The sequence below is a fragment of the Etheostoma spectabile genome, chromosome 7, assembly GCF_008692095.1.
Source record: "Etheostoma spectabile isolate EspeVRDwgs_2016 chromosome 7, UIUC_Espe_1.0, whole genome shotgun sequence".
NCBI lineage: Eukaryota > Metazoa > Chordata > Actinopteri > Perciformes > Percidae > Etheostoma > Etheostoma spectabile.
In genome coordinates, this window is record NC_045739.1 from 2,988,616 (window position 1) to 3,013,856 (window position 25,241).

The window sequence follows — 25,241 nt, forward strand, 5'->3', positions numbered from 1 at the left end:
TTAAATGTGATTCCAAAGGAACAGTTTGTGTATTTGTGTATTGTACCCCAGAGAAAAGACACACATTCTGCATCAGACCTCCTTTAATGTTCACTCCCCCCATCCCTCCTCCTCACAGCCGGAGAAGCTGGGTGACATTTGCATCTCTCTGCGTTACGTCCCCACTGCTGGCAAACTTACCATCTGTATTTGGAGGCCAAGAACCTGAAGAAAATGGACGTGGGTGGACTGTCAGGTATATTCACCGAGCTCAGCATCAGATATTGCATTGCATTATCACATTATCACACTTGACACTATTTCAGTGTTCACAATTGGACAAAAACACATCATCTTAATATGACGTTTGAATGCTTGCAGTGGGACTGCAGGGTATACAGGAACGTGCCTGTGTGCACAGCCATTCGGTCGGCCCTGCTCTGCTCACGTGCTGACGCTGCAGTGCTTACCATGCACCAGTTCTCGCTCCCCCTGGCTTCAGCAGTGGCCCCATCTGTTGGTGCATTACAGCACTGCAGCCCAAACATGCATGTGTCAGGCTTCTTTTTTTTTCTTTTTTTTTTTGTCAGCTACATCACGATTTTGCCTTGTTTCTATTTTCAGATCCTTATGTGAAAATTAACCTGCTGCAAAATGGAAAGAGGCTGAAGAAGAAGAAGACGACAGTGAAGAAGAACACATTGAATCCGTACTACAATGAGTCCTTCAGCTTTGAGATTCCTCTTGAGCAAATGCAGGTAAAGACATGGACTCTGGAACAGCTAGCATTGAATCTTACAGGAAGAAAAAGGCTGTCCCAAAGGAAGTGGTGGTGTTAAAAAAAAAAAAATAGTTTCAAGGCAAATGTGTATCAGTGTGCCCAACCAAGCAATCAGGCAGGCAGAGAAAAATCCAGTAATTGCTGCGAAGCAATTATATGGACACATATAATACCTGTACACTGAAGATGACTGACAGCTGCTAAAGCCTCATTTGGTCTGGTATAAGCAGTAGATTACAGTGCCTAATGATAAAGAACTTTAGATAGATATTGTTGTGTAATTGCTGACGCAATAGTTTGGCATTTTCAGGAAATATGCCTATAAAGAGATAAACAAGCACATGACCTATTGTACACATTAAAAAAGAAATATAAAATAACATCAATCTTCTCATATAACCCTTGGAAAGAAAGCAAATGTGCCAAAATGTCACACCATTGCTGTAGCATCCAGTAATTGACACTGTTGTGTTCATGGCCGTGCATACAACACAGCCAAATGAGATACACTGTCATTTCTTTGGAGAATGCTGTGTTCAGCTGATTGATTTCCTACACTGTTGATCTGGCTATCAAATCCGCTTCAAACATGCAATACACATATTTTCTCAAAATATTCAAGTATGTGTACTTTACATGAAGAAACCCCTAAACAAATCAAATCTTTAATGTTTATGAAAATAGAAGTAAGCAGGACACTGGACATTTTTAGACTCCCCACAGATGGTAGCAAGTCCCATTGCCCCTGACACCCGCCAACCAATGGGATCACTGCAAGCCCAAACACTGGGCATTATGCACCATCAAATGCAATACTTGCCCCTTTAAAAATATTTAAGTAAAATTCTGCACTTCCCATCCCCTCATAACCATGTAATCGACCTGGCATTCTAAACCTTGTCGTAATGCTTTCTCTCCCAGAAAATCGTAGCTGTGATCACAGTGCTGGATTATGACAAGATTGGCAAGAACGATGCCATTGGGAAGATCTTGGTGGGAAGCAAGTCCACGGGGGCCGGGCTGAAACACTGGTCCGACATGCTGGCCAACCCCCGCCGCCCTATCGCCCAGTGGCATCCACTGCAGCCAGAAGAGGAGGTGGATGCCGCCCTCGCAGCCCTGAATGCCAAGAAGTAAACACATCATCGCCCACCTCCACCTTACCTACCCATGCATTTCCCATCCTTTCCCCAGGTCCCACATATCAGTGTATATTCCAGAAGAAAATCCCAACTGTACATCTGCTCCCTTTCCAAAAAAAAAAAAAAATACCCCACCCCTTCCTCCTCTCCCGCTGCCACCTTTCAAAAGATCCATAGATACCATTCAACATGATGGGAAATATAGTTTAAAAGCAAGCATCATGTTATATGAAAATCATGTCATTGAAAAAAGAAGACACGTTACTGGATGGACAGATACGTTGATTTCCTTTAGATCTATTTTTGTATTGGGGTTGTGGTTCCATTAATAAGAATACACAGTAGACTACAAAGAACAGTAAGAGTGCTATTTGGGAATATGGTGATAGAGGGGATAAAACATACATTTACTCATGTTGTACTTCTCACCCCTTCCCTTTAGTGACACAGTTTGCTTAGAATAGTGCTTAATAATAAAATGCTTTATACTGCCATATGATAGAGAAATAACACAAGCAGGTCCATTCCTTAGGTGTATTGTGCACCATGTTCCACACCTGCCAGTTATCATACTAGATGATTCTGTTAGTTTGACGTACATTCCTAGAGTTGGGTAGCAAGTAGGGGTAGGCACATATCCAGTTACCCACAAACACACTGCCTTTTTTTGATTAGTTAACCTTTCACCCATCGTCTCAGGAAAACTGAGAGGAAACTGAAACTCCATGCCTTTTTTTCTAAACGGGTTCTTATTATTCAAATGCTCCACTTGATGAGAATGAAATGTTGGATTCGGAAGCTTGGGCGCTTGTTTTTTTCGGTGACGTAAGGCTCACGACTAGTGATAGTTTCGTTTATCCATGAAATGGTACGTTAGGAAAGAGGGAGTGGTGGATTTTTAGTGACAAAAAAAAGAGAGGGTATGTGTCTATTTTTGACTGTGCAAAAGGGCCGTGTCTGTCATTTGAATAACAAAAGGCAAGGAAATATCAGAGTGGGTACAACAGAGACTGATTACAACCACCAATGACATGATATTTACAAGGTGTCGATTACTGCCTGCAGTCCACCACCTCCCCTCCCAACGCCTCTGATTCTGTATCTCACTTGTTCAGTGCTACTGCCATTAGTCATGGACTTGACACAAGGGTTTTACTTCAAAGGAATCCCTATAACCGTCTTACAGTCATAAAGGAGACAAGCCTTCAAAGTAACAAAATAAGCAATTTTCAACTACCAGGGACGCCTTCCAGTTAGCGGTGTTGTTCTCTTCATTTATTTATTTATTTAGTTATTTATTTATATCTCTTTTTACTTTTATTTATCCAGTTGTATTTATTTTATTTAACTTAAAACTTTTATTCCTCAAGCACTTTAAATCCAAATGTTATGTTTAAGTACCCTCAGAAAACCAGAGCTTTAATGATTTATGTTAGTAATGACTGCTGGTTTTAAGAAGGTAAAAAGGTGCAGTTTATTTGTTGTTGCTTTGTTTTTGCTCAGCTTTTTGTCTGTGTTTTGATTGTTTGAATACTAGGTTTTCTCACTTGATTGCAAGGATATGGTCTGGAAAAAGGCACCGATCCGTGTGTATTTTATACACAGCTTACCAAACTGTTGAATTTAATTGCACTACTGGGTATGGTTCTGTTGTGTGGTGATTTGACACCGTTCTTTGATCTGTGTCGTTTGTTTTTCCTCTTTTATGATGAAATGTTGTGGGATTGAATTTTTCTGTGGCACATGTGGCGTGCCAGACAAGGTTCCTTATATAAATGGACTCCTCTAAAAGAAAAGCTCCTTCGCAGAATGTAATTTGATCAGGGTAGATTACTATTCTGTTGAAGGATGAACTTTGACAAAATCCAAACTGTTGTCTGACTAACACTCCTCTGCCCTGAATAAGTTGTTGAATGCTTAAGTGTTAAGTCAAAAAAAAAGGCTTAAATGTTAAGTCAAATTGGGCCCAGGTACACCTGCTTGCAGGTCTAGTTATTAGGTCAAATCAGTGCTGTCTGCACCAACAGCAAAAACTACCCGTCGACTGTGTGCAAAAAATAAAAGTCAATGTACATCAAATGTAGACAGAACCACAGCATTCTGGGAATTTAATGAATGTTCTTGTATCTTTCTCTGTTGGAAATTGTAACGCTTTATTTATTTTTTTATAACCAAAAGACACCATGTTTAGTTTTCCTTTTTCCATCCCACATAATCTTTTTCCTCTGTTGATGAAGCAACACTAAAGAAAAGGCAACATGGAAGCAATCAAGCAACCCATTGGTGTGTAGTTTTGCCTATATACATAGTTCACGTTGATACTGCATGTTTATACAAAATACTGTACATAGGAGCATGTTTTAGAGACCAAGCAAAAATATCTCGTGTACGTAAGTGGGTGTCATTTGTCATTTTAATAACACAAACAAAGGGGGGAAAAAAAATGCACTGTATATTTTCTAAATGAAACAAATGTGTATTTATTTTCCATGAGGCTCATTGGAGAGAATGTCATACAAATATTAGAGTACCATTACTAATAAGAACCTTTCCACGCCTGAAACTCTTAAGCAAGTGTGTCGTCCAGTACTGTGTGTGAGTTCATGTAGGATGAAAATGTAGCCGCATGCTTGCTATATAATTCCTTGTGATCAAAATTTTGATTTTATATAATTTACCTGCCATACATTTTGTTTCAGCACTTACCTGAAGGCCAATCTTTGACAATTTTTGGGATTTTATTGCTATTGCTTATTGCTTCTTCTTCTTTAAAAAAAAAACTAAACTAAACAAATTATGTTTCAATTGTTTAATGTTTAGGATGGGGGGGGGGTCTCCAAGTCTATAAGATGACTATTTTCTAATAACAGATTTGGCACTGTGTTATTCTGAAATAACTCATTAGAGGAAGATCCAAGTATTCGGCAGATATGTAGGTGGATTGTAGGAGTTGTTATTTGTGCTAGTAGGGAAGTCTGTTGGATCATATCTTTGTATGAAATGTATTTCCAGGAGCCAAAAGATGAATAATCCCATTCCAGTGTACACCAGTGACTTGGAATCCCTTCTTCCCTCCTCCTTTCTTCTTGGAAGTTTTTATTTTTCACTTCTGCAGTACTTAAATGACCTGAAACCCTTCACGGCTGTGTCTCTTTTACTGTGTTTATTAGACAATACGTGTATGTGTATACAAGATAAGTGAATAAGATAAAACTAAAGCCATAAAACTCAAGCACTAACTCTTTAGAGCTCAGCTGAGTAGAGTGTATTTATGAAGAAAAAAAAATCCAACATGTCTTCATTTTCCTTGGCCAGTGTTTCTCTCTTTTACATTCCGTTCAGAGGTCTTTGTTCATCAAGAGGGCAAAATCCACTTTTTTTCTGTACATGTGAGCTTTGAGAACACTTGTGAGTTTAGTAGAGTGAGTGTGTCTTTTTCTACTTTCAGAGCTGTTGATGTCCTTGTTTCATAGAAGTAGCTGATTTTACAGTATTGTGATTAGTAATGTATATGCCTTGTTTTGATAGTATAAATAATACCGGTAGATATAACATCACAATAGGTTCTCCGTAAAATTATATGCTAAAATTATATATATATATACAGTATATATATACATATATATATGATGATACATGAGAGTGTGTTCTTGTCTTGGGCTGAGTGCAATTTATGAACCAAACTGGGTCACTTCTACAGTTTCTCTTCTTCCGGTTTAGCAGCAGAATGGACTCGAGGCCACATGTACAATCGCGAGCACACTGCTGGTGATGTGCGGCTCATGCTGATGGTTTTTGTTGGTTTGTTTAGCACATTGCTCGAGCAACGGTATAGTTAGAGCTCTAACCATTTTAAAGCAGAAAGAGAGAAACTTGTGTGTGGCATCCACGTTTCAGGCCTGGATCCCTCCCATAGAACTATGCATAATGTTATGATTTTCACAACACACATGATAGAAATCATATGAAAATAATATAGAAATACATATGTCATACACAATATGAGATAATGGGAGCAGTTTCAAATTTGGCTTTCTTGCCAAGAATCTTATATCTGTGCACTAAATCTAAAGCTGGAACCAGGAGACGGTTAGCTTAGCATAAAGACTGGAAACGAGGATAAGGGTAGCATTGATCTTCTCATCTGACACTTGGCAAGAAAGCGAATATGCCTATTTCCCAAAAACACTAATCTTTTTAGGTTTACCTCAGTCAAAAGAAACGTCTCTGAAGTAAAAGGTAAACTACCATTTATCTGTATCCTGGCAACAATCTTCAATGTGCTGTGCAACGCCCACACGTTGCCTAATGCAATATTATACTTATTCGCTGTCCCTTTACTGTTGCTGACTGTGACCAAATGATGCACTGAGAACAATTTAAATACAGGATTTCAGTGAGTTTCACAAAATACTGCCATTACCTGACTGCAGTTGCCTGCATTCGTCAACACTGTTTGCGTCTACAAAGCCAAAATAACAATTCTAACATGAGATGATGAGGCAAATGTGATTACAGGTCAGTTTATAGCACATTTGACAGATTTATTTATTTATTTAGATATTTCATTTTTCTGCTTGGGTCACCACAGTCACGTTATATCGAAGTTCTATGGGGGACAGAGACTGGGAGCTATGTGTGCTTGTGTATATGGGATGAACAGATAGAAGTGTAGGCCCTTTAGCAGATATGGTGCAAAAACACAGCACTAGAATATATAAATACAGTATACAGTACAGGTCTGCATGCCTGGGACACATAACTCATTCTTAAATGTACATATTCGTGTGTGTGTGTGTGTGTGTATGACCGTAATACTCAAACAGTTTTTCATTCTATTTGAAATATGGGGGTATTCTGTTCTGTTGATCGCCGTGTAGATGTACAATACCTTATGCACAACTGCATCTGAAACTTTGGGCTGTTTCAGCTCCGCAGAGACAGTTTTAGAGCACTGTTCACACTACTAGTTGTTCTTTTTTTTCCCTTTTTATTTTTTTTGAACAAACGCTGGGATTTAAAAAGGGAAAACATCCAAAGTTCAGTAGATCATTTACCACCCTGTCAAAATGTGTTGAAAAGCCTCTCAGCGGGTAAAGACGCCACTTTGAAACATGTTGTCTTGTCTCCTCTATTACTCGCTGTATTTCTTCTTTGTATTCTTGTGCATATGTGTAATCACACCTTCTGTCTTTATTTGTTTTGGTGATGTAGACTGTAGAGTGTAGGACTGTATTTTAATCAATGCCAGAATCCCATTTGCTTTTTGTTTGTGTCTTTGTCCTGTTTGTGTGTAACCAGCCGTGTCCCATCAGTATCCTTATGCTGAGTGGGAAGCAGGCTCGTTGATTTCTCCACTGAATCTGCATTTTGCCGAGCATAAAGAATGCCGGCCTTTATGTTTACAACATGGACATACCGTATACTGCCAAACATGCAGGACCGTACCAAACTCCCCTCTTGAGCGCTTAGTCCTCCACCTCTCATCCCTGATGCAACTGTATTCTCAAGACTTTTGTTTTCCACCTCTTTCTCTTCTCCGTCATCCTTTGGAGCGTCGGAGGACAGTCAGGTTGTGTCCTCTAGCTGTGTTTCTACGTGTCTAGTGTCGTGGTGCGCGTGTTCATGTCAGTACTTGTGCCTACTGTGGATCGCATGCTTTAGCCCTTGACTGGACACAAACGTTGCTCACAAACTCCTCTTGACCTTTATGTGGAAAAACGTTGGGGATCCTTATAAAGTTATCAAGGGAACCAAATAACTTATTACAAATTTATCATATGTGTTACCAGTTCTGTAAAAAACAAATAGGAAATAAAGGCCTTTTAATTACCATGACTTGTTTGTGTTTAATATACAACGCGTTCAGCTCAGCTGCTTCCTAATAATCTCTCTGCCTGTGATGCGTAATATAATAATGTCACACAGAGAAACATTTCCACTCCTTTACAGTTTATTAAGCAAAGTGAGTAAACCAATGTGTGTATATTAAGCTATCAACACATTATAAACATTCTCAATACATGGTTCAACTACATAGTTCAGTAAAGCTACATGTGTAGAAATAGATGGATCTTATTTGTGGTTTTGAGTACATTACTGGATGTGACCAATGATAACACTGGACTCCAAAACCATCGGAGTGTTAAAGGAAAACATCAAACCCTGGGGATTTTGGTCAACTCATCCATTAGAGGGAACAGAAGACAGATACCAAAACCTTTTTCGTCTTTGGCACACCATTCATCACTTGTAGCACCTCTACAGCTCAAGGATATTAAATGCAAGGAGAGTCTGGCAGTTTTAGACATTAAATGTGATTCAATGACATTTATCTACCTTCTTTTTGGAATATATAAGGTGATGGCACCCCATAAGCCACATTAAGAACCGCTACAAGGCAGCAGCCTCTTTCTAGTTTTATTTGCATTTCTCATGTTAAGTAGACCATCTAGTTAACATAAAAAAAAAAAAATGAAACAGTATGTGGAACCCAAATATTGAAAAACATTTTAATAAAATGCAACACAATGGAGTAGCATCAGTAAATAAGGCCTCCATAACCAGATGACCAGAACAACACAAAAGTTGGGATTTATTTTAGGGTTGTAGTATTGGACTGCACTACATGTAGCCAGGTAGGTGTACTTCATATACTGTTAACTCAGTGTGGTTAGGCAATAATTAAATTAACATAATTTATTGTGACAGTATCAACACACACACAACAAAGTTTAAAATAAATGTAATCTACACAACATATAATGAAAAGTGCAAGCAACAGTTGAATTCCTGCAATGCTGGATTGTGGAGATTTGTGTATTATTATTCATCACGCAATATTGTGAAGGCTAAAATATCAGCAGTGATTTACGGCGCATCTACCAAGATTTTGGCATTTGCGTTTTTTCATCACCTAACAGAAAGATGGCCAAGAAGTGGTGTGTTTTCATTGAAAGAAAATTGAGTAAACAAATCATGACGATTAGAACTAAGAAAGGGCATAAATAAATAAATGTATCTCTATTACAGAACATAGGACACTTTCTTTTACACACGTCTCCTCTGTGTAGCCATTCTGCTGTTTTGAAGCTGAGCCATTGAATAAAAAATCCTCTATAGAGGACACGCAAAACAAAAAATGAAGAATGGCGCCCAAAACCAAAAAAAGAACTGATGAACAAAATCTGGCAAACGCTGAATTAGGTTATCATGGAAACTGACACCAGTCTGAAGATAATACAGCGCTGTGATGCCCAAATACTCAAAGTGCATTATATCCGTTACTCAGGGCTAGCATGCAGCCCCCTTCAAATACCACAGTCGGGACATTATCATACGCTAGGTTAACAAACATGGAATTTTTTGAAATGATAGAGATTTTACTGTCGCATAAAATAGAAACCAAAAACACACACCTAAACAATGTGTGTTGTTAAGCCTAAAGTTCTTTATACTAGAGTAAAAATGTCAAAAATTAATTGTTTTACACATGATATTGTACAAATCATCAAAAGCATTTTCTCCTTTTATTTTAATACATTCCTGGCCTGGAGCCAAACTCTACTTGCCATTAGAAGAACTGCATCTAACAGCACTTCTCTGCTGGCTTCAATCTACGCAGATGGCTTGGTGGATTTATATTAATATCTAGTTTTTGCTTCTGGAACCAGAGCACCTGTCTGTCGCTTTGCTGGGCCTTATTTTTACCTGCGTGGTCATAAATTCTGATTCAGATTAAAATACAGTATATCTCCATGCCAAAATGGCCTTTAGGGTCCTTGATTTCTCTCTTTTTCACAATCAACACAACATTATAATAGTTTTCTGCAGTGCGGGATGTAGCAAACAATCATGATGTCTCCATGTGATGGTTATATTATTAAAAACAGTACCTTCATGCAAACCTCTGGATTTGTTTGAACTGAGCCTTGTAAGGTTATCAAACAGTACAACTGGTCCCTAATTTATTAATATAAAACACTGAATATTACAAAATTATGAATACTAATCACGTAGAAACAATTGCTGTAACTCGCACAGTGAAATTTGACTGAAACTCCTTAACACTTTTCTTTGGATATTTACAAGTCCCAACAGGAATTTATTTGTGCAAAGCAGCCATCACCTAACTCAGAGAGGAGTCACAACTTGGGACATTTAAACTGCCATAATAACAGGGTTGGAGCATCCACAACCACCAAACAGGAGCTTCAGACATCTTTTCATTTGGACAGTTTGCTGATGACTCGGATGAGAGCCCCATTCTCATCCTTAAGCCTCTGGTTGTCTGATTTTAACTCTGTTAAGATCTGGAACAGCAGAAGGAAAGAAATGGTATTAGAAAATGATATCATTATCACATAAATATATGTTAAATGGTTTGTGGATAGTCATTTAAAGCTTCAGGTGCGCGATGACATTGGACTCCAATGTTACACTTTTCTGCATTCACCATTAACAACAAATGGACTGAAAGTTGTCCTTCAGTAAAGTTTGAGGACAAACAATAAAGACATGCTTTACGGTACTTAATCATGCAAGTGAGGAGTGACTTTGACGATATGTCCGCCATGTGAAAAGTAAAAAAGGAACAAAGTCAAAGAGAGAGAAACAGAGAGAGGGTCAATTTCCCAAATCTAGTTCATGTCTCTCATAAGGGAGTGATGACTAAAAATAACCACCTTCTTTGCCAAAGTATTTCCCCTCTACTAGAGACAAACAATAACCCTCTGCTCTCAAGCTGTGACATATTACCGAACACTGGTGAATGGACTTTGGGCCCATGGCATCAACATGTTCATGACGTGTGGTAAATCACATGTTTGGAGCCCCCTTTCTGTTTAAATTGCTGTTTTTCATCATACTGAATAATAACAAAAAACCCAGTGTATAAATCCCATCATCATGGCAACACTCTGCTCTAAATGCATTTGAAGCAAAAAAAAAATTGGGAAATACAGACCAAACCCCATGTGCATTGATTACACAGCACATATCACAAGAGCCACATATATTAGACTGTTGCAAAATCAATTACTACTGTAAACGTGTCCGCTTTAGATCTTTAATTTAGGTAATAATGAAAGATGAACAAAGGCTGTGTGTATGTCATGTGAAGCCCCATGCAACATGGATGTAGCTAAATATACACTTCAAAGGAGGCTTATGAGAAATGTTTTGGGGGATGGGGTTAGCATGGTTGCCCTCTGATGGCCATGAAGGAGATTGGGTTAAAGGAGTGAGCGGGAGATGCATTGCAGTGTGGGGGTTGGGGGAGTGAGCATCGGGAGGGTGCAGGACCTGCCTGAGAGGAACACAGCAGAGGACGAGGGGGCTGTAGAGGCACCAGAAGAAGAGGGGAGAGTAGAAGTTATGAGGCTGAGGAGGGGAGAGGAGGGGGAGAAAGGAGGACAGATGGTGTCAGAAGATCAGAGGTCCTCTGTCTCCGGCATGGAGGCCGTCTCAGAGAGGCGGGCGAGGACGCGCAGCATGGCTCTATTCTCAGCCAGGAGACACTCGTTCACCCTCCTCAGGGTCTGGACCTGAGCCAGAGCAGGGAAAGCCTGCACAGAGGAGGACAGAGATACAGAGAGGGGCCGCAGAGAAAGCATGCAGGGAGGGCAGGGCATACGCAAAGAGAAAGACCCATATAGAGACTGTCCACATATCCACTCATACAGGCATGCGCCCACACGCCTACACAGACGGGGGAGAACAACAGGTCGGAGGGACTCATCAGCAAAACTTAAATGAACAAGTACTCACACTACAGGGAGATTTGGAGAAGAAATAGCAAAAGCTTCAACAAGCAAAGGAAACTATGAAGCCAGTTGTCTTTGGGTTTGTGCTCATCAAACCTGTGCTGTATGTGGAGAGTGGTGAGGTGCTATTGTGTTATATGCTTTGCAAAGGAGAGGGAATAGAAATTCATTTAAAAAAATCACATAATCTGAAATTCTACTTTTTCACACTTTTAGCGCAACAGCCTAGTCACTTATAAGTCAAAGGAAAAGAAGTGAGTCATTCCCTTTTCTTCTTGGCCAGCCTTTTTGAGGAAAACCTCAATGCGGTTTGACAGAAACATCTGTGGTTTGACGCAATTCTTAAAGGCAAACCACTTAACACACACACACACACACACCACACACACACACACACACACACACACACACACACACACACACACACACACACACACATATACATACAAGCACGCACAGGGCCCTGGTAGTGTTTCAGTCTACCAAAACACAAGTGTGTAGAAGTGAATATGGCCAAGGATGAGGTTTAAGGAAGACATCCAGCTGCTTTTTAAAACACCAAAATACATTTATCAAAGCAATTTGAAGCTCGCCGGTATTTGGGACCGAACAGTTCATGCATGTAATGTTCTCTTATTAGAATTAAACGGCGCAGTTCTTGGAGAGGTGCCCTTGGCAAGAGAGAAGAAAAAGGACAGAGTGAGGCGAGAATGCATAATGACCAGTATCCTCTATTACACTCTCTTTATATCGAGGTCTTTCATATAAAATTAGATTTGACCAAACTCTCAAATCCTGCAGATAATTTAACCCATTTTCTATTAATTACGTTTCAGAGGTTGTCAAGAGTAATTCAGCTTTTCTGTATTAAATGTAAGACCCTGCAAAGTAATTGGACACTGATATTTCATGAGGGAAAACAAGGACACACAGTGCTGTGGATGTGAAACAGCTGAACCCAGGCCCCGTCGACTGCCAGCAGGTTCAGACCTGAGGAGGTAGTCCCAATCCAACCTGCGCCCCTCTACTGGAGATGAAGCCTGTGCTTGTGTGAGCCAAGGAGTGTAATATCTTTTGCATCGTTGACGCTTCTGTCACATGGAGAGTGTCACGACTGCAGTTTTTTGAAAAGCTACGAACGAAACAACAGCAGCAGTTGTGACACTCGCACACAGTGGCGTAAGTGGTAAAAATACAACAGTTGTTCGAGGTCAACATTGGCGTTTTTGCATCTGAGTTCTGAATTGTCGCTGCTATCTCTCCTTTCCAGTAGGTGGCCCAGGTTGGCATTAATCTGACACCGACTGAACAGCAATCTGTAGCTTGCTAAACGTGAACAAGTGATTTTGTGAGTGAGTGACAAGCCAGCTCCCTGGCGTGCTCTCTAAAGAAAAAGAAAAAGATCGTGTGCCTGTGCCCCTGTAGTATTTACAGTCTAAAGTACCGACGTACATGTATGTCCACACGTGTAAACATGCCCGAATCTCTGACAGAAAAGAATCGTGTGAGGTGACAGGCAGGTGTCAGTGACTCCTCTGCGTCATAGCAACCACTCACCATCCCCTCTCCCCTGAGACAACCTGCTCTCAGGGCTGGTACCCACAGCGGAACCGCAGTGGGGCGTCCTGCTGAGGGAACCACGACAACACGGAGGTCAAAAAAACTGCTGCTGACATACCACACTGCTGTATGTGTCCTATTTATAATGTCCTCGTCACTGTCTGCATAGTCTCGCTTTGCCAGACCTTCCTCCACTGTCTGCATATTATACTTTCTCAGACCGGAGGTGTTATTTTAGCTCTTTTGAGGAACATAACAATGTTGCTGTAATTTGCCACATCAATCAAATTATAATTTCATGTGTCATTTGTTACTGCTTGCACAGACTACAGTACTGTGCAGATCACGTCTACTCAGGCTTGAAATCTCTCTGCTGCTCTGCCCTGTCTAAGTGAAGCAGGATACACACAGTGCAGTGCAGGAATGTTTCACAAAAGCAGGTCTTTTGCTCTTGGACGGGGTTTGGTATTTTGCTGGAACTAGGTCACAATGTTCACCCCAACAGTGGGATGAGTGGAGCAGGGGAGCAGCACAGGCCCCTCCTTACCCTGGCAGGAAGTGGCCCAGCAGAACACTGTGGGTAATGAGCCTGAAGCATTAACCTTCCTTCCCCTTGCCTTCAAACCCACCTGGCTAACAACAACCCTGGAGTGTGTTATATGTGTGTGTTTTGCTCTGTGGAAACACCTTAAGCGTGCTTCATTTAGCATGAGTGACTTGGCTGGAGGTGTGTGCCTTTGCTTTACTTTAGTACTGTTAGTGTTATCATAATAGTGGGGGGGAAACATCTGAGATAAATGAAACACAACTTGGAGACAAAATTTGCTATTTAAACCCAGGATGAGTATGCACAATTTATTTTTTGCATGCACTGACCTTTAACTCATCTTCCATGTTTGACACTCTTTTCTCAAGAGCTTGTTTTTCCTGTAAATAAAGAAGAAACAGCTGAAATAAATATACTCCTATGGTCCCTCGGGGGAAAAAAGAGTGAAAAGCCAATCAAGTATGATTTGAAGTAGACAGGAAAATTAGAGGGGAAATGGCCAAGAAAAGGCATGGGCATTCATCCATCTTGATAGTGTAGAAGAGCATGATCGTAAAAAATACCAAAATGCCAAAAGGTTGCCAAGAGACTTACCCTTTTCTCTGATTCAAGTACTGTAGATCTCTCTGATATTCTGTCGTGCCTCTAGAAAGTTAGAATGGAGCTGTTACTGTGAAGTACTGGGAGAACATATATTCCATGTATTTTTGGACATGATTTCATTAAGTAATCAGCCACGACCTTCCTGGTCGAGACGACTGAACTGACAGTTCCCCTGTACCTGAGTGACTTTCTCCAGCTGGGAACGTATCTTGACCAGTTCCTGTTTGCTGTCCTGCAACCTGGACTTGAGCTTCTCATTCTCATGCAAAGCTTCTGCATACATCTAAACGTGAAGAAAATGAAGATTAATGATTACCAGCTTTATTCCAGAAATTCTGGTCTTTTAATCACTTGCTTTTTTAAAAACAAGGAAATAACACATTAGTCAGTCTAATAAGGAAATGTTAACAAGTAAACAAATGGAATCACCATGTTTTCCACATTAAATATACAAAAACAACGTTGTGTAATAACAAGTAATGAATAAAGTGTGTAAAATTAATAAACGTAAAATTTGAAATAATTAAAAAAAGAAGAAGCAACTTGTGTAATTTCAGGTTCTTGTTTCCATAATAAATGTTTTATTAGAAGTAATTTTTATTTCATTGTATGAGAAAAAATATAATATAAAGCGCCCATACTATGCTCATTTTCAGGTTCATACTTGTATTTTGATGTTGTACCAGAATAGGTTTACATAGGTTTCATTTTTTTAAAACAGCATATTTTTGTTGTACTGCACATTGCTGCAGAACCTGTTTTCACCCTGTGTTTGGGTCTCTGTTTTAGCTACAGAGTGAGACATCTCAATTCTATGCTATCTTTGTTGGGAGTCACAAATGCACAGTAGCTAGGTACAATCACATCAGCTAGGCAACACTTTCTCCAACTTTGGTCAGTACAAGGCAGGACTAGCTGGGAGACTTCGTCTAAATGAGGGCCACTTGTGGAATACCTGCAGAACAGGGACATGTGAGTAGTTCTTTTGGAGATTATGGTAAACTAATGTGTGTTGTAGCAGTGTTTTGCCATTGAGAACGAGCTAGCATGCTAGCGCTATCATGCTACGGTTAGCCAACTTGTCTCGGCTAGTGACGTAGAAAGCCATGGAGATTTTGAACAGCTCGCCCGGAGACTGAAGGCAGAGGACATTCAGAAATCATAATGTGGGCACTTAAAGTCAAATTATTTTTTATGTGGTAATTTTTATTATTCCCAATGAAACTTTTTGTAAGCCAGCTGCCTCGTTTAAGCAAGCAACCTCACAACTGCTATCAGATGTTGCCAGCTAGCCACTGCTAGCTACAGTGAAAACCGCTCAACAGTATAGCTATCTAGGCGGAATTGCGATCACTCTGCATCAAAATGAAGACCCAGTGTTAGCAGTGTTAGCTAGCTCATGCTGTCTAGAGTGTCCCCAAGAAAGACTGCCTGTCTGTACGCTCTTCACAGAGTTGTGTCTTCCTCTGAGGAACTTCTTCAGAATAAAAATGCTGCAAAGGTGAAGTATTGCTGTTAGCATTTTTTCTTCAAACTAGCTAGTTAGCCATCTAGCCACAGCCTTGTTAAGTTAAATTAGTTTTACTCCATTTATTCATGATTTCATAATGACACAGTTATTTATGTATTTGAATTTTTTTTAATATTGAACTCTGTTGGTGCCAAACAAATATAATAATAAAGAAATCAATGCAATATCTAAATCTTGAACATTATCCAAAACCGTTTTGGGAGGGTCCGGCAAAGCGAGACTATCAAAAACCTGATTTTCCCCCTTTGTTTAGTTATTTGTATGAGCATCCATTTTCATCAACAACAGACCAATGTCTAAATATGATATACAATAACCAAATATGACTGGAAACATAAAAATGTACTGTCAATAAAAATAATGTGTAATGTTGAGATGTGTCATACCCTATTGTGTCTATATAAATATATACATATATACATATAGACACATACATATATGTATGTGAACATTTAAAAAAGCTTACCTGAATTTTTATTTAAAGATTTTAAAGATATATTTAATTATGTTTTTTTCAATTAAATCTCCATCTGCTTTCCCTTATTGGAAGGGTATTAAAATAGATAAATCTGCCTGGAGATCCAACAGCTTTCAGCACCACGTGAATCATTCAGGAGGGGCTGTGCTTGTTCAAACTGAGGTACTACCTTCTTATAGTCTTTGGTAGTGGAGTCCTGCTCCTGTCTGTTCAGAGCAGCCAGCCTCGTCTCTCTCCGAGTGTAAGAGCTGGTGCGGCCCAATGGTTTGTCTGTCACACTCTCCCCACTGGAGTCATATCTAAAAGTAACACATTCAGTTCACACTGCCACTTTATTTAGGCCATTTATTTTTGATTTTTCTCAGAAAATACAGCTCTACATTACAACAAAAACAATGATAAATCCTCACCTTGACAATCTTTCATGCTGAAAAACAAAGAACAAATCGTGTTAGTTGGCTCACTAGCACCTCAGGATGGGAACAACACATTGTAAAAAAAATAAAAAAAAAAATAGTTCTGTCGTGATCAGATCCAGATTTATTTGTTTGATAAACCCAAACAGAGGCTTGGCAGTGAAATATTTCCATTCTGAGACAACAGAGAACAAAAACAAAACTTCCAAGTGAATTATCACAACGTGTTCAAAGTCCCAGGTGGAAGAAATGCATGCAGAAGTGAGATATAATTCACCCAAACACTGCACTGACAGGGTTCATACAGGTCAAACCTCCCCGGTGAGCCCAGTTAATCTTTTAGAAATGGCGGCTGCCACGCAAATGCCTACAGCATAAAGATGACATCATGACATCAGAAGCTAAGTATCTCCTGTGTGATGGGTGGATGTCTGACCTAAGACAACAGACTGATATCAGGCTGTCCTGGCAGTGTTTTGCTACGACTAGTCCAGTCCACATGGCTGCCAAGTTGCCTGTTGAGATCACATACTGAATTTCTTTCCACTTCACCAAGGAGTCTGGATATTGCGCTACATTCGGAGGATTTGTATCTTTTCTCAAGTTCAATTTTGCACAAAACTCAATCATTACCTCAGAGATGTGCCTATAATTAGTTGGCACATAACTGTTATGTAGTTTATGTGTCTACTGCACATAACTTTCCAATATCACAATTTGCCAGACCTGTTTCTGCACCAAACCAAACGGAACGAATAGATAACTCACTGGCATCAGCTTACACACATTACACAAGAGAGGATGATGACTGGACGGGTTTACTATCAGTCAGAGACTGGAAAAGAGGGACAGAGAGGGAGAGAGCGGAGGCCGTAATATAAGTCCAGACTGATCCATGATGTCTTTACAATATCTAAAGCAGTTTTGTAAACTTTACTCTTAAATAAATTCAAAAACTTCATCAGGGAAAGAGGGCTTTAAACACCTCAGTTTAGAAATGAGCTGTGTGAGGGGTCCCGGCTGTTTGAGACAAGAAGCAGATGTAGACTGCAGGAAAAGCATACGCTTAAGAGGACAATTAATGTCAAAAGGAACAGAGTGCACAGTTATCCCTGCTCTCACTTTTGCAGAGTTTGGGCATATTTCACGCAAGGCCAAAGGAGCTATTCCTCAGCAAGTGTTTACATAAGTGAGCCAGCGCTGCCTATCCTTATGTGGTCATGTGCTTAAGCAGAGCTATCCAGGAGAAAAACAGACCTCCGTGACCTTAGATGAAAAAGGGCCAAGGATGGAGCCATGAAGAGCACTCACTCACTCCGATCTCTTCGTGCAATGCTTAGGAGATTTCTCATTCAGATTGGGTGTACATTTATTAATCAACCGGAAAGATAAGCCCCCTGGTTTTATGAATAAATCATAATGAAGTTTGCTATTGGGGACATGATCTGTTATACAGACCTTCACCAATCTCTTTAAAAAACTATGAGTTCCTATTTCACACTAAAGGATTAGCAGATTGGTGAAATGAGAATTTTATAAACTTAATTCCAGTAAAGTCTTAAGTGAACCAACTTTGGTTTACAGGACCTGATTCTGGGTAAAAAATGGGATGTTTACAGGAATAATACATACTCTTACATGTAGCCTATGGCTGCATCATGAAACTTTTAGTCAAAACTGAGCCAGACAATCATAGTTGAAATTCTACTTCTGATAGCAGCTGCACCGATGTGATTCCCTTGTTAGGAGAAACAGAGGGAGTCAGAAGGGGCACATGTAGCTCAGCAAACTATGTGAGGCAGAGCAGATGTAACAGAGACAACCAAAATCAACAGGCTGATGGAAACAGCCTCCAAACGGGTGCTCTATAAACACAACTGCCTCGTGTTTTATGGTTTGCCATGACCAACACCATCCTCACCAGGGGGGGAGTCAGAAGTAAACAGATGCAGGCTTCCTGCATAAGCTCACCGTGTACATTTAGATGCAAACTAAATATTCCACTATTATTCTGAAAATGACAATATTACGAATTTTAATTCAGGTCATGTAAACAGCATATTCCGTTTGGATATTCCAAAGAAGGCCTTTTCCCGAATTTAGCATTCTTTGGACATGTAGGCCTATAGGCATAGCCAGTAAAAGAACTGGACAATGTGACCCTGTTGATTTCAACGGAGACCAGTGAAGGATATTAGAAGCACTTTTCCGGTGATGGCTGAGCGTTACTGCGCAGCCTCCAACTGAGCTTGACCACACGATGTGAGCAATGTGTCTGACAGTTGTAAGTCTTCTGGTAGCTCTACCAAGAGAAATCTCAATCCTTCCCAATCAGCAAAGACGGAGAGTGTAGGCATATGTAAGGAGATAACATAGGCACAGGCTAATTATTGATAACTAAAATGCTAGTTAACATTAGTAATTACACCTAAACAGCTCATGTAAATTGAAACTGCCTGAACAGTCCTGTACAGTTTGGTCATTCCACAATTATGTGACAGCAAGTCGCTTGGTTATGACACAATCGTCTATTTTTACAAACAAGCCTACTACGGGGGGGGGGGGGGGGGGGGGGGGGGGGGGGGGGGGGGGGGGGGGGGGGGGGGTACAAGGTATTGGAGCTTTTATACATGTTGGGTTTACTTTGTCAAAGTTACGTCAAAATGAATGGCAGTCAATGGAATGCTAACGGCGGGTAAGTGCTAGGTAACATCAAAATGGCGCCATACGAGCTACGCCTTGTCGTGGCTGGCCCCCTTGCCTATGGGCCTACAGCGTATCTGGAATATGCGCCTCAATCTGTTGTTTTTTTAACCGCAGTTTGCAACAGTTTACGCTCTGTTTATGGCTTTCAGTCAGCTCTCTTTGTTGCTATGGTTGTTGTGTACACAAAACCAACCAGACAACAATTTAAGTGAGTCCGGCTGCGGTAGAGATGCATGCTCAAACAACACAGCTACTTCTAAACATTAATGAAAGACTTGTATATCAATATAATTTTGGATATGTGCAAACATTGCAACGGCAACCTTTTCAAGAAGGTGGTTAAAGGACTGAAGGAGGGACGCATGTGTTCACACAGGGGAACAACTTCACCACCGGTGGAAAACTGTGGAAAGTCCTGTTTTGCACAGCTGCATGCAAATTAGAATATTAGTGGACTATTCACTTTCATTAGCCATTTAAGGGCAAACGCCGGAACAGGCCTATTATGTAAATGTAGTCAGTGAAACAGTAGCCTATAAACAATAATGTGAATCAATGAAATCATCATCAGGAGACCTCTTCCCCTCATTCTGTCACAGCATCAGTCCTTCAGAGCTGACTAGATTTTGCAGTAGGAAAATTTGAGCAACACACACACACACACACACACACACACACACACACACACACACACTCGCTCGCTCTTTCTCTCTCTTCACCCCCACCACTGGAACTTACACACAACCATAAAAGACGTTTCTCCCATATTCACTCACCTTTTCTCCTTCTCTATTAATTTTTTATAGTACATCTGAGCCTGTCTGACCCGTTACAGCATCTGCCTCTTTTTCTTTTTCAAGATCACTGAGACAAAATGCCTCATATCCAATGGTGGAGGAAGTACTCAGTTCCTTTACTTAGGTAAAAATACTAATACCACAATGTATAAATACTCAACTACAAGTACAAGTCCTGTACTGTATTTAGAAACCAACATTAATGTGATCATTCTGTTGAAAAACAGTATAATAAAACATTATAAGATTGTTTATGCATCAATGCGTAAGTAGTATTTACCTTCGTAGCTTGTTTCTTGACATTTAATTTAGTCCAGTGGTTCCCAAACTAGGGGTCAGGCCCCTTCCAAAGGGTCACAAGATACATCTAGGTGGTTGTGAGATGATCGTGACTTTTCTCTAATGCTTTTTATGAAATATTGGAAGATTTGACCTCTTTAGTCCTCAAACTGTTATTTAGGCTTTAATAAACCATTTAAGTAGTAGAACAATTTCTTTGGTGGAACTGCCAACAACTCATGGGCATCTGAACTGGGGGTTTGGAACAACCAGTAATCATATGTTATATTTCATATCCTTATTAAATGTTTTCTTTAATGTAAACACATACAACATACATTGTATTTTACTAAATAGGACCCGGTTCTCATCAAAACACTGGGCAAGGGCTAAGAATACTGCGTCAATGTGATTCCACCCCAGCCCCGTATTGCATTTTCTTTCCCATGAAAACTTAAACCAATTCCGATTGAGCTGACTTTATGGAAAATGAATGCTTGCGTTTCACCATGGATACAGCATTCATGGATACAGTATTCATTCTGACAGCATTCACTGGTAGCATTCACTGCTAGCAACTGTGCTGTAATGTTACGTAACATTAGGTGAGCAAATGTGTGCATCTCTGAATAGACAGAATCCCGTCGCTTCATATTTCTGCATTTCTACCTGTCTCTTTAAATGTGGCTGTCACACAGAGTACAGCTCAGCCCGCTGCACTGACATAAACACAGCAGTCAAACAACGCCCATGGGAATAAGCTACTTAGACGTAAGAAAAAAACAGGAAATTACAGAAGGAATATTCAATCCAAAGGTCTTTTCCAGAAAATGTGGTCAGACTCTGGGAGCAAACACTCGAGCCTCTTTTCACAGGGCATCAAATATGATGAGTGGTTCAAGTTATTTCATCATTGAAATAAACTCATTTGGTGAACCAGGATTGGCAGATTATTCATGCAAATCCTGTAGAAATGAGAAAATTACTCTTATCCTATTAATGAAATGATGAAATATTACTTTTTTAACTGAACCAATCACAACGGGACATGTCCTAAAAACCCATACATACTTTATAAGAACTGCAACTAACAATTATTTCCATTTCCCTTATAGCTCCATTGTTTACTTTTTACTGTTATATTAGTTTTTGAAATTTGATAGATTTCCTTGCAATATCATTGTTCAATCTATCTATCTATCTATCTATCTATCTATCTATCTATCTATCTTTTCTATCGATCTATCTATCTATCTATCTATCTATCTATCTACTTTACAAAGAGCTGTGCTTAGCCTCTTGAAGCACACTGGAAAATTATGATTTTCTCGCCTAAATTTTTACCCCCTAAAAACATGCTGCAGTTTCACGCTTTGGCCCTCTGTGATGACCCTGAGTTCATTGTGAAGCTAACACTCTCAGCTTGTTGTTTCTAGTGGCATTGTGACATAGGCCTTATTGACACAGAGCTACAGAGGTTAGAACACAGAATTTCTATTTCCGTCCAAGTAAATCATCTAAAAAAATTAATAAAAATCATACTGTAAGCATATTACAAACTGCTATATACTAAAATAGTACCCTAGCCAACAGGTCTCAACTTGAACAGAAAAAATCCAGAAGAAAATTGCTTATAAAATGGATTTATATGAATGTTTTTCTACAGATATGTCTGTGCGTTTGTCTAATTTTCTTATTTCTAAAAAAGCCCAAAAAGTGCTAAATCATAACTTCTGAAATACAAAAACACATCCACATCACTCACACACATTCCTAAAATAAGTAGATACATAGATTATAGGAATAGTAATCATAATTTGATGAAATGGTGAAATCCATAAGACAGCCTTATTTTTGCTTTCAGACAGCTGGAGTGAACTCAGGGATAGGTTTTTTGTTGGCCATGTCTGGTACCATTCAACTCGTCTTTTTACTGGCTACACAGGGATCCCAGTTTTATGGCCGGTCCTTCTAATGGTGGCTTCAACTGTCATTCTTTCCCACGAGGGCCCAATGGGAGCTGAACGATAGGGTTGGTTTAGTTTGAGGTATCTTTGATAGAATCATGCTATTGGTTGGCAACCAGGTTCATTCGAACGTGCTGGCACCACGATTACAATGATGTGTCGACATGATTTCTAGCGCGCACAGGGAAAAAGTTACACGCCATCAAAACCGAGAAATGATGCACTACCTAGATTTTTGAATGTCGAAACTTGGCCAGAAACTACAAGATTGTGAGGGGACCAGATAATATGGATTACAAGGCTTGGATATTCTAATAGTTTTACATGTTACGAAGGAGGAATACCACGTTTTCGGCGATCTTTCACACGCTGTGATTAAAGAACACGAGCAGACAGGTAGGAAAGCACACTAAATTAGACTCGAATATGTCTGTCTTTGCTGTACTTCAGAACATGATTGTAACCGTTGTGAGTCACCTTATGCTGTGGTGTGGGCTCGATGGAACTCATGAGACTTTAAGCTTTCTAACGATGTATGACTTGAGCGTGTTTATGACGGTTTAATGCTTGCAATTTATGACGGAAGTCAGCACTTCGAAAAAACGGCGAAGATAATCCCGGTGCGGGACCTATACGCCAACACGTTAGACACCTTAAAAGATGCAGTCTGAATTGGGAAAGAATTATTGCTTTGTAGGATTTATCCCCCACTGGTAACACAGTGCTTTGTTTGAGGTTCTTCAATTTTGGATTAACATAATACAAAGTCACTTCATGGTTTGGGTAAATTAACAATAATATCAATACTTTGACCAGCTTCATAAAAGAAGTTACACATACAGAGAGATGGAATTAGACATAAATCCACCCTGCTACATTAGTGAAATGATAAAGTTTAAATTCCAAACGGTGCATTTCTCTATAAGAAGGGTTTCTGGTCTTACTCTGTAGTTTTTGTCTGTGGGGGACGGAGAGGACGGTGGAGAATCTGTCACTGACTTCCTGGTGCGAGTCAGGTCCTTGGTGCGTGGGTAGTAGGTTGACATCTCCCCCGTCTTCTCTGGACCGGCAGGTCAACGTCTACTGTAACATTCAGCGGGGCCACCACCAGATAACAGCCTCACAGACTCCCTCAAGCAACAGTGACGCAGATGCCCATGATTACGCTCCCGGGGAATCCTCAAAAACAGGTGTGTGTGTATATTTGTCTGTCTGTGTGTGTGTGTGAGAGAAAGAGCTGCAGCTGAGTTTGTAGAGATTTCAGGTGGTCACGCCTTCACCAATTTGATAAGAATGCAAATTTCAACAAAACAAATTAACCTCTGCTAACCACAAAATTAGAGAAATAACTCTTTAACTTGTAAAGCAGACAAATTATCCTTCCTTGATTCCGTTCTGTCAACTCTGAGGTCTTTGCTGAAATGTGAAAAAGTCCAAAAGGAAGCAGCCAAGAGAGAAAAGTTTGTTCCCTTTTGCTGCCTCTTCCTATGTTTCCCAAAGTTATACACACACTCTCTCTCTCTCTCCGTTTCCCTCCCTCCCTTGCTTTCTCTCTCCCCTTCTCCTTTCACTGCTTGGTCACCCTCCCAGTCCAACCCCCCCCCCCCCCCCCCCCAACACACCCCGTCATCCCTACTTCTCCCTCCGCTCTTCGGCTTTTGCAATCTGCCAAAGGCTCTGCTATGACCGGACTCAGCACTCAGGGCTAAAAATGGCCACTGATGTGGAGGGATAAGGGGGAGGTGGAGCACAAAGCCAGAGTTGGAGGGGGGCTGCAGCCATTTGTGTGCTGGAAGGTCAATACACAGTCTTACCTGAGGAGCCATCAACAACCGTGAAGTGTGACATCACTGTGTGATGGAGAGGAGATGCTGTTAGTGTGAGTGCTACACAGTGTTAACACGGAGCACTTGTGGCCAAAATCTGTCTTTTATTGTGTTTCTCATTTTAGCCCTGTGATATCACCAAGGCATTGGTGATTTTGTCCTACAGCTGTGATGATTTTGTTTTCAACCTAAACATATCAAGACTGTGCCATCTTTCATCACTGTTACAATCTGATTAAAGGAATGGTTTGGGGGAAAGGATGTTTTGCTTCCTTGCCCAGAGTTAGATGAGGAGATGTTTCTTTCCACTTTGGTTTTTGTATGAGTTAAACAGACAATATATGACACGTTAATTAGTGAGCTTCACAGGTTCTGGAAGGCAGCTTGTTTTTGGACAATGCCAGGCTAGCTGTTTCCTCCTGTTTCCAGTCTTTATGCTAAGCTAAGCTGACCAGCAGCTGGCTGTAACTTCATATTTACCATATACAGACGAGATAGAATGGTATCAATCTTCTCATCTAACTCGCAGCGAGAAAGCTAATTAGCGTAGTTCCCAAAGTGTTGGACTTCTTTTAAACAACCCGGCTGCACCTCCACCCCACCCCCCTCCCCCCTTACTTTCTTCCCATAGTCACTAGCAGGCTCATGCTATCTTCCTTTTATAGTGAGATTAGCAGCACCTCGCTGTTCCTCAACTCCCTCATACTCAGGGCGAATAGATCAAAGGATAGCCAAAATCAAAAAACATAGAAGGATTAAAAACGAAACGGGGAGAGAATATGAAAGAGAAAGTAAAAAATAAGTGAAAAATAAATTGATTATTTAATAAAAGGACTGAGATTATGTGATGTGAATAACCAACCAC

The 25,241-nt window shown here is 40.2% G+C and overlaps 2 protein-coding genes across 5 annotated transcripts in view; one reads left to right on the forward strand and one right to left on the reverse strand.

Moving 5' to 3' along the window:
• Positions 1 to 7,737, forward strand: part of LOC116693129 (synaptotagmin-2-like) — a 61,755-nt gene extending 54,018 nt beyond the window's left edge. The window contains 4 exon segments of the mRNA XM_032521841.1: positions 119 to 182; positions 185 to 235; positions 604 to 737; positions 1,682 to 7,737. Coding sequence (XP_032377732.1) covers positions 119 to 182; positions 185 to 235; positions 604 to 737; positions 1,682 to 1,897 — 465 coding nt within the window. The 3' untranslated portion in view covers positions 1,898 to 7,737.
• A 100-nt stretch (positions 7,738 to 7,837) lies between these two features.
• Positions 7,838 to 24,078, reverse strand: LOC116693130 (protein phosphatase 1 regulatory subunit 12B). Of its 4 annotated transcripts, none has more exons than XM_032521842.1 (8): positions 23,495 to 24,078; positions 16,796 to 16,812; positions 16,555 to 16,684; positions 14,555 to 14,659; positions 14,368 to 14,418; positions 14,103 to 14,153; positions 11,210 to 11,468; positions 7,838 to 10,214 (listed from the first exon to the last, which is right to left on the reverse strand). In XM_032521842.1, the coding sequence occupies exons 1-7, from the start codon at positions 23,594 to 23,596 to the stop codon at positions 11,334 to 11,336; spliced, it is 591 nt and encodes a 196-aa protein (XP_032377733.1). In that variant the 5' UTR covers positions 23,597 to 24,078; the 3' UTR covers positions 7,838 to 10,214; positions 11,210 to 11,333. The 4 variants fall into 4 exon arrangements, with proteins under 4 accessions (XP_032377733.1, XP_032377736.1, XP_032377735.1 ...); XM_032521845.1 differs by lacking the exon at positions 11,210 to 11,468 and adding an exon at positions 13,224 to 13,291 and having other exon boundaries at positions 23,495 to 24,074; XM_032521844.1 differs by lacking the exon at positions 11,210 to 11,468 and adding an exon at positions 13,224 to 13,294 and having other exon boundaries at positions 23,495 to 24,073.
• Between the last annotated feature and the right edge of the window lie 1,163 nt (positions 24,079 to 25,241).

Excerpts from the sequence above, each read along its gene's own strand:
- LOC116693130 (XM_032521842.1), bottom strand. The coding sequence starts at position 23,596 with ATGTCAACCTACTACCCACGCACCAAGGACCTGACTCGCACCAGGAAG. Across the intron at positions 14,419-14,554 it reads AGCTGGAGAAAGTCACTCAG|AGGCACGACAGAATATCAGA; the intron begins GTACAGGGGAAC and ends CTAACTTTCTAG. Across the intron at positions 14,154-14,367 it reads TACTTGAATCAGAGAAAAGG|GAAAAACAAGCTCTTGAGAA; the intron begins GTAAGTCTCTTG and ends CTTTATTTACAG.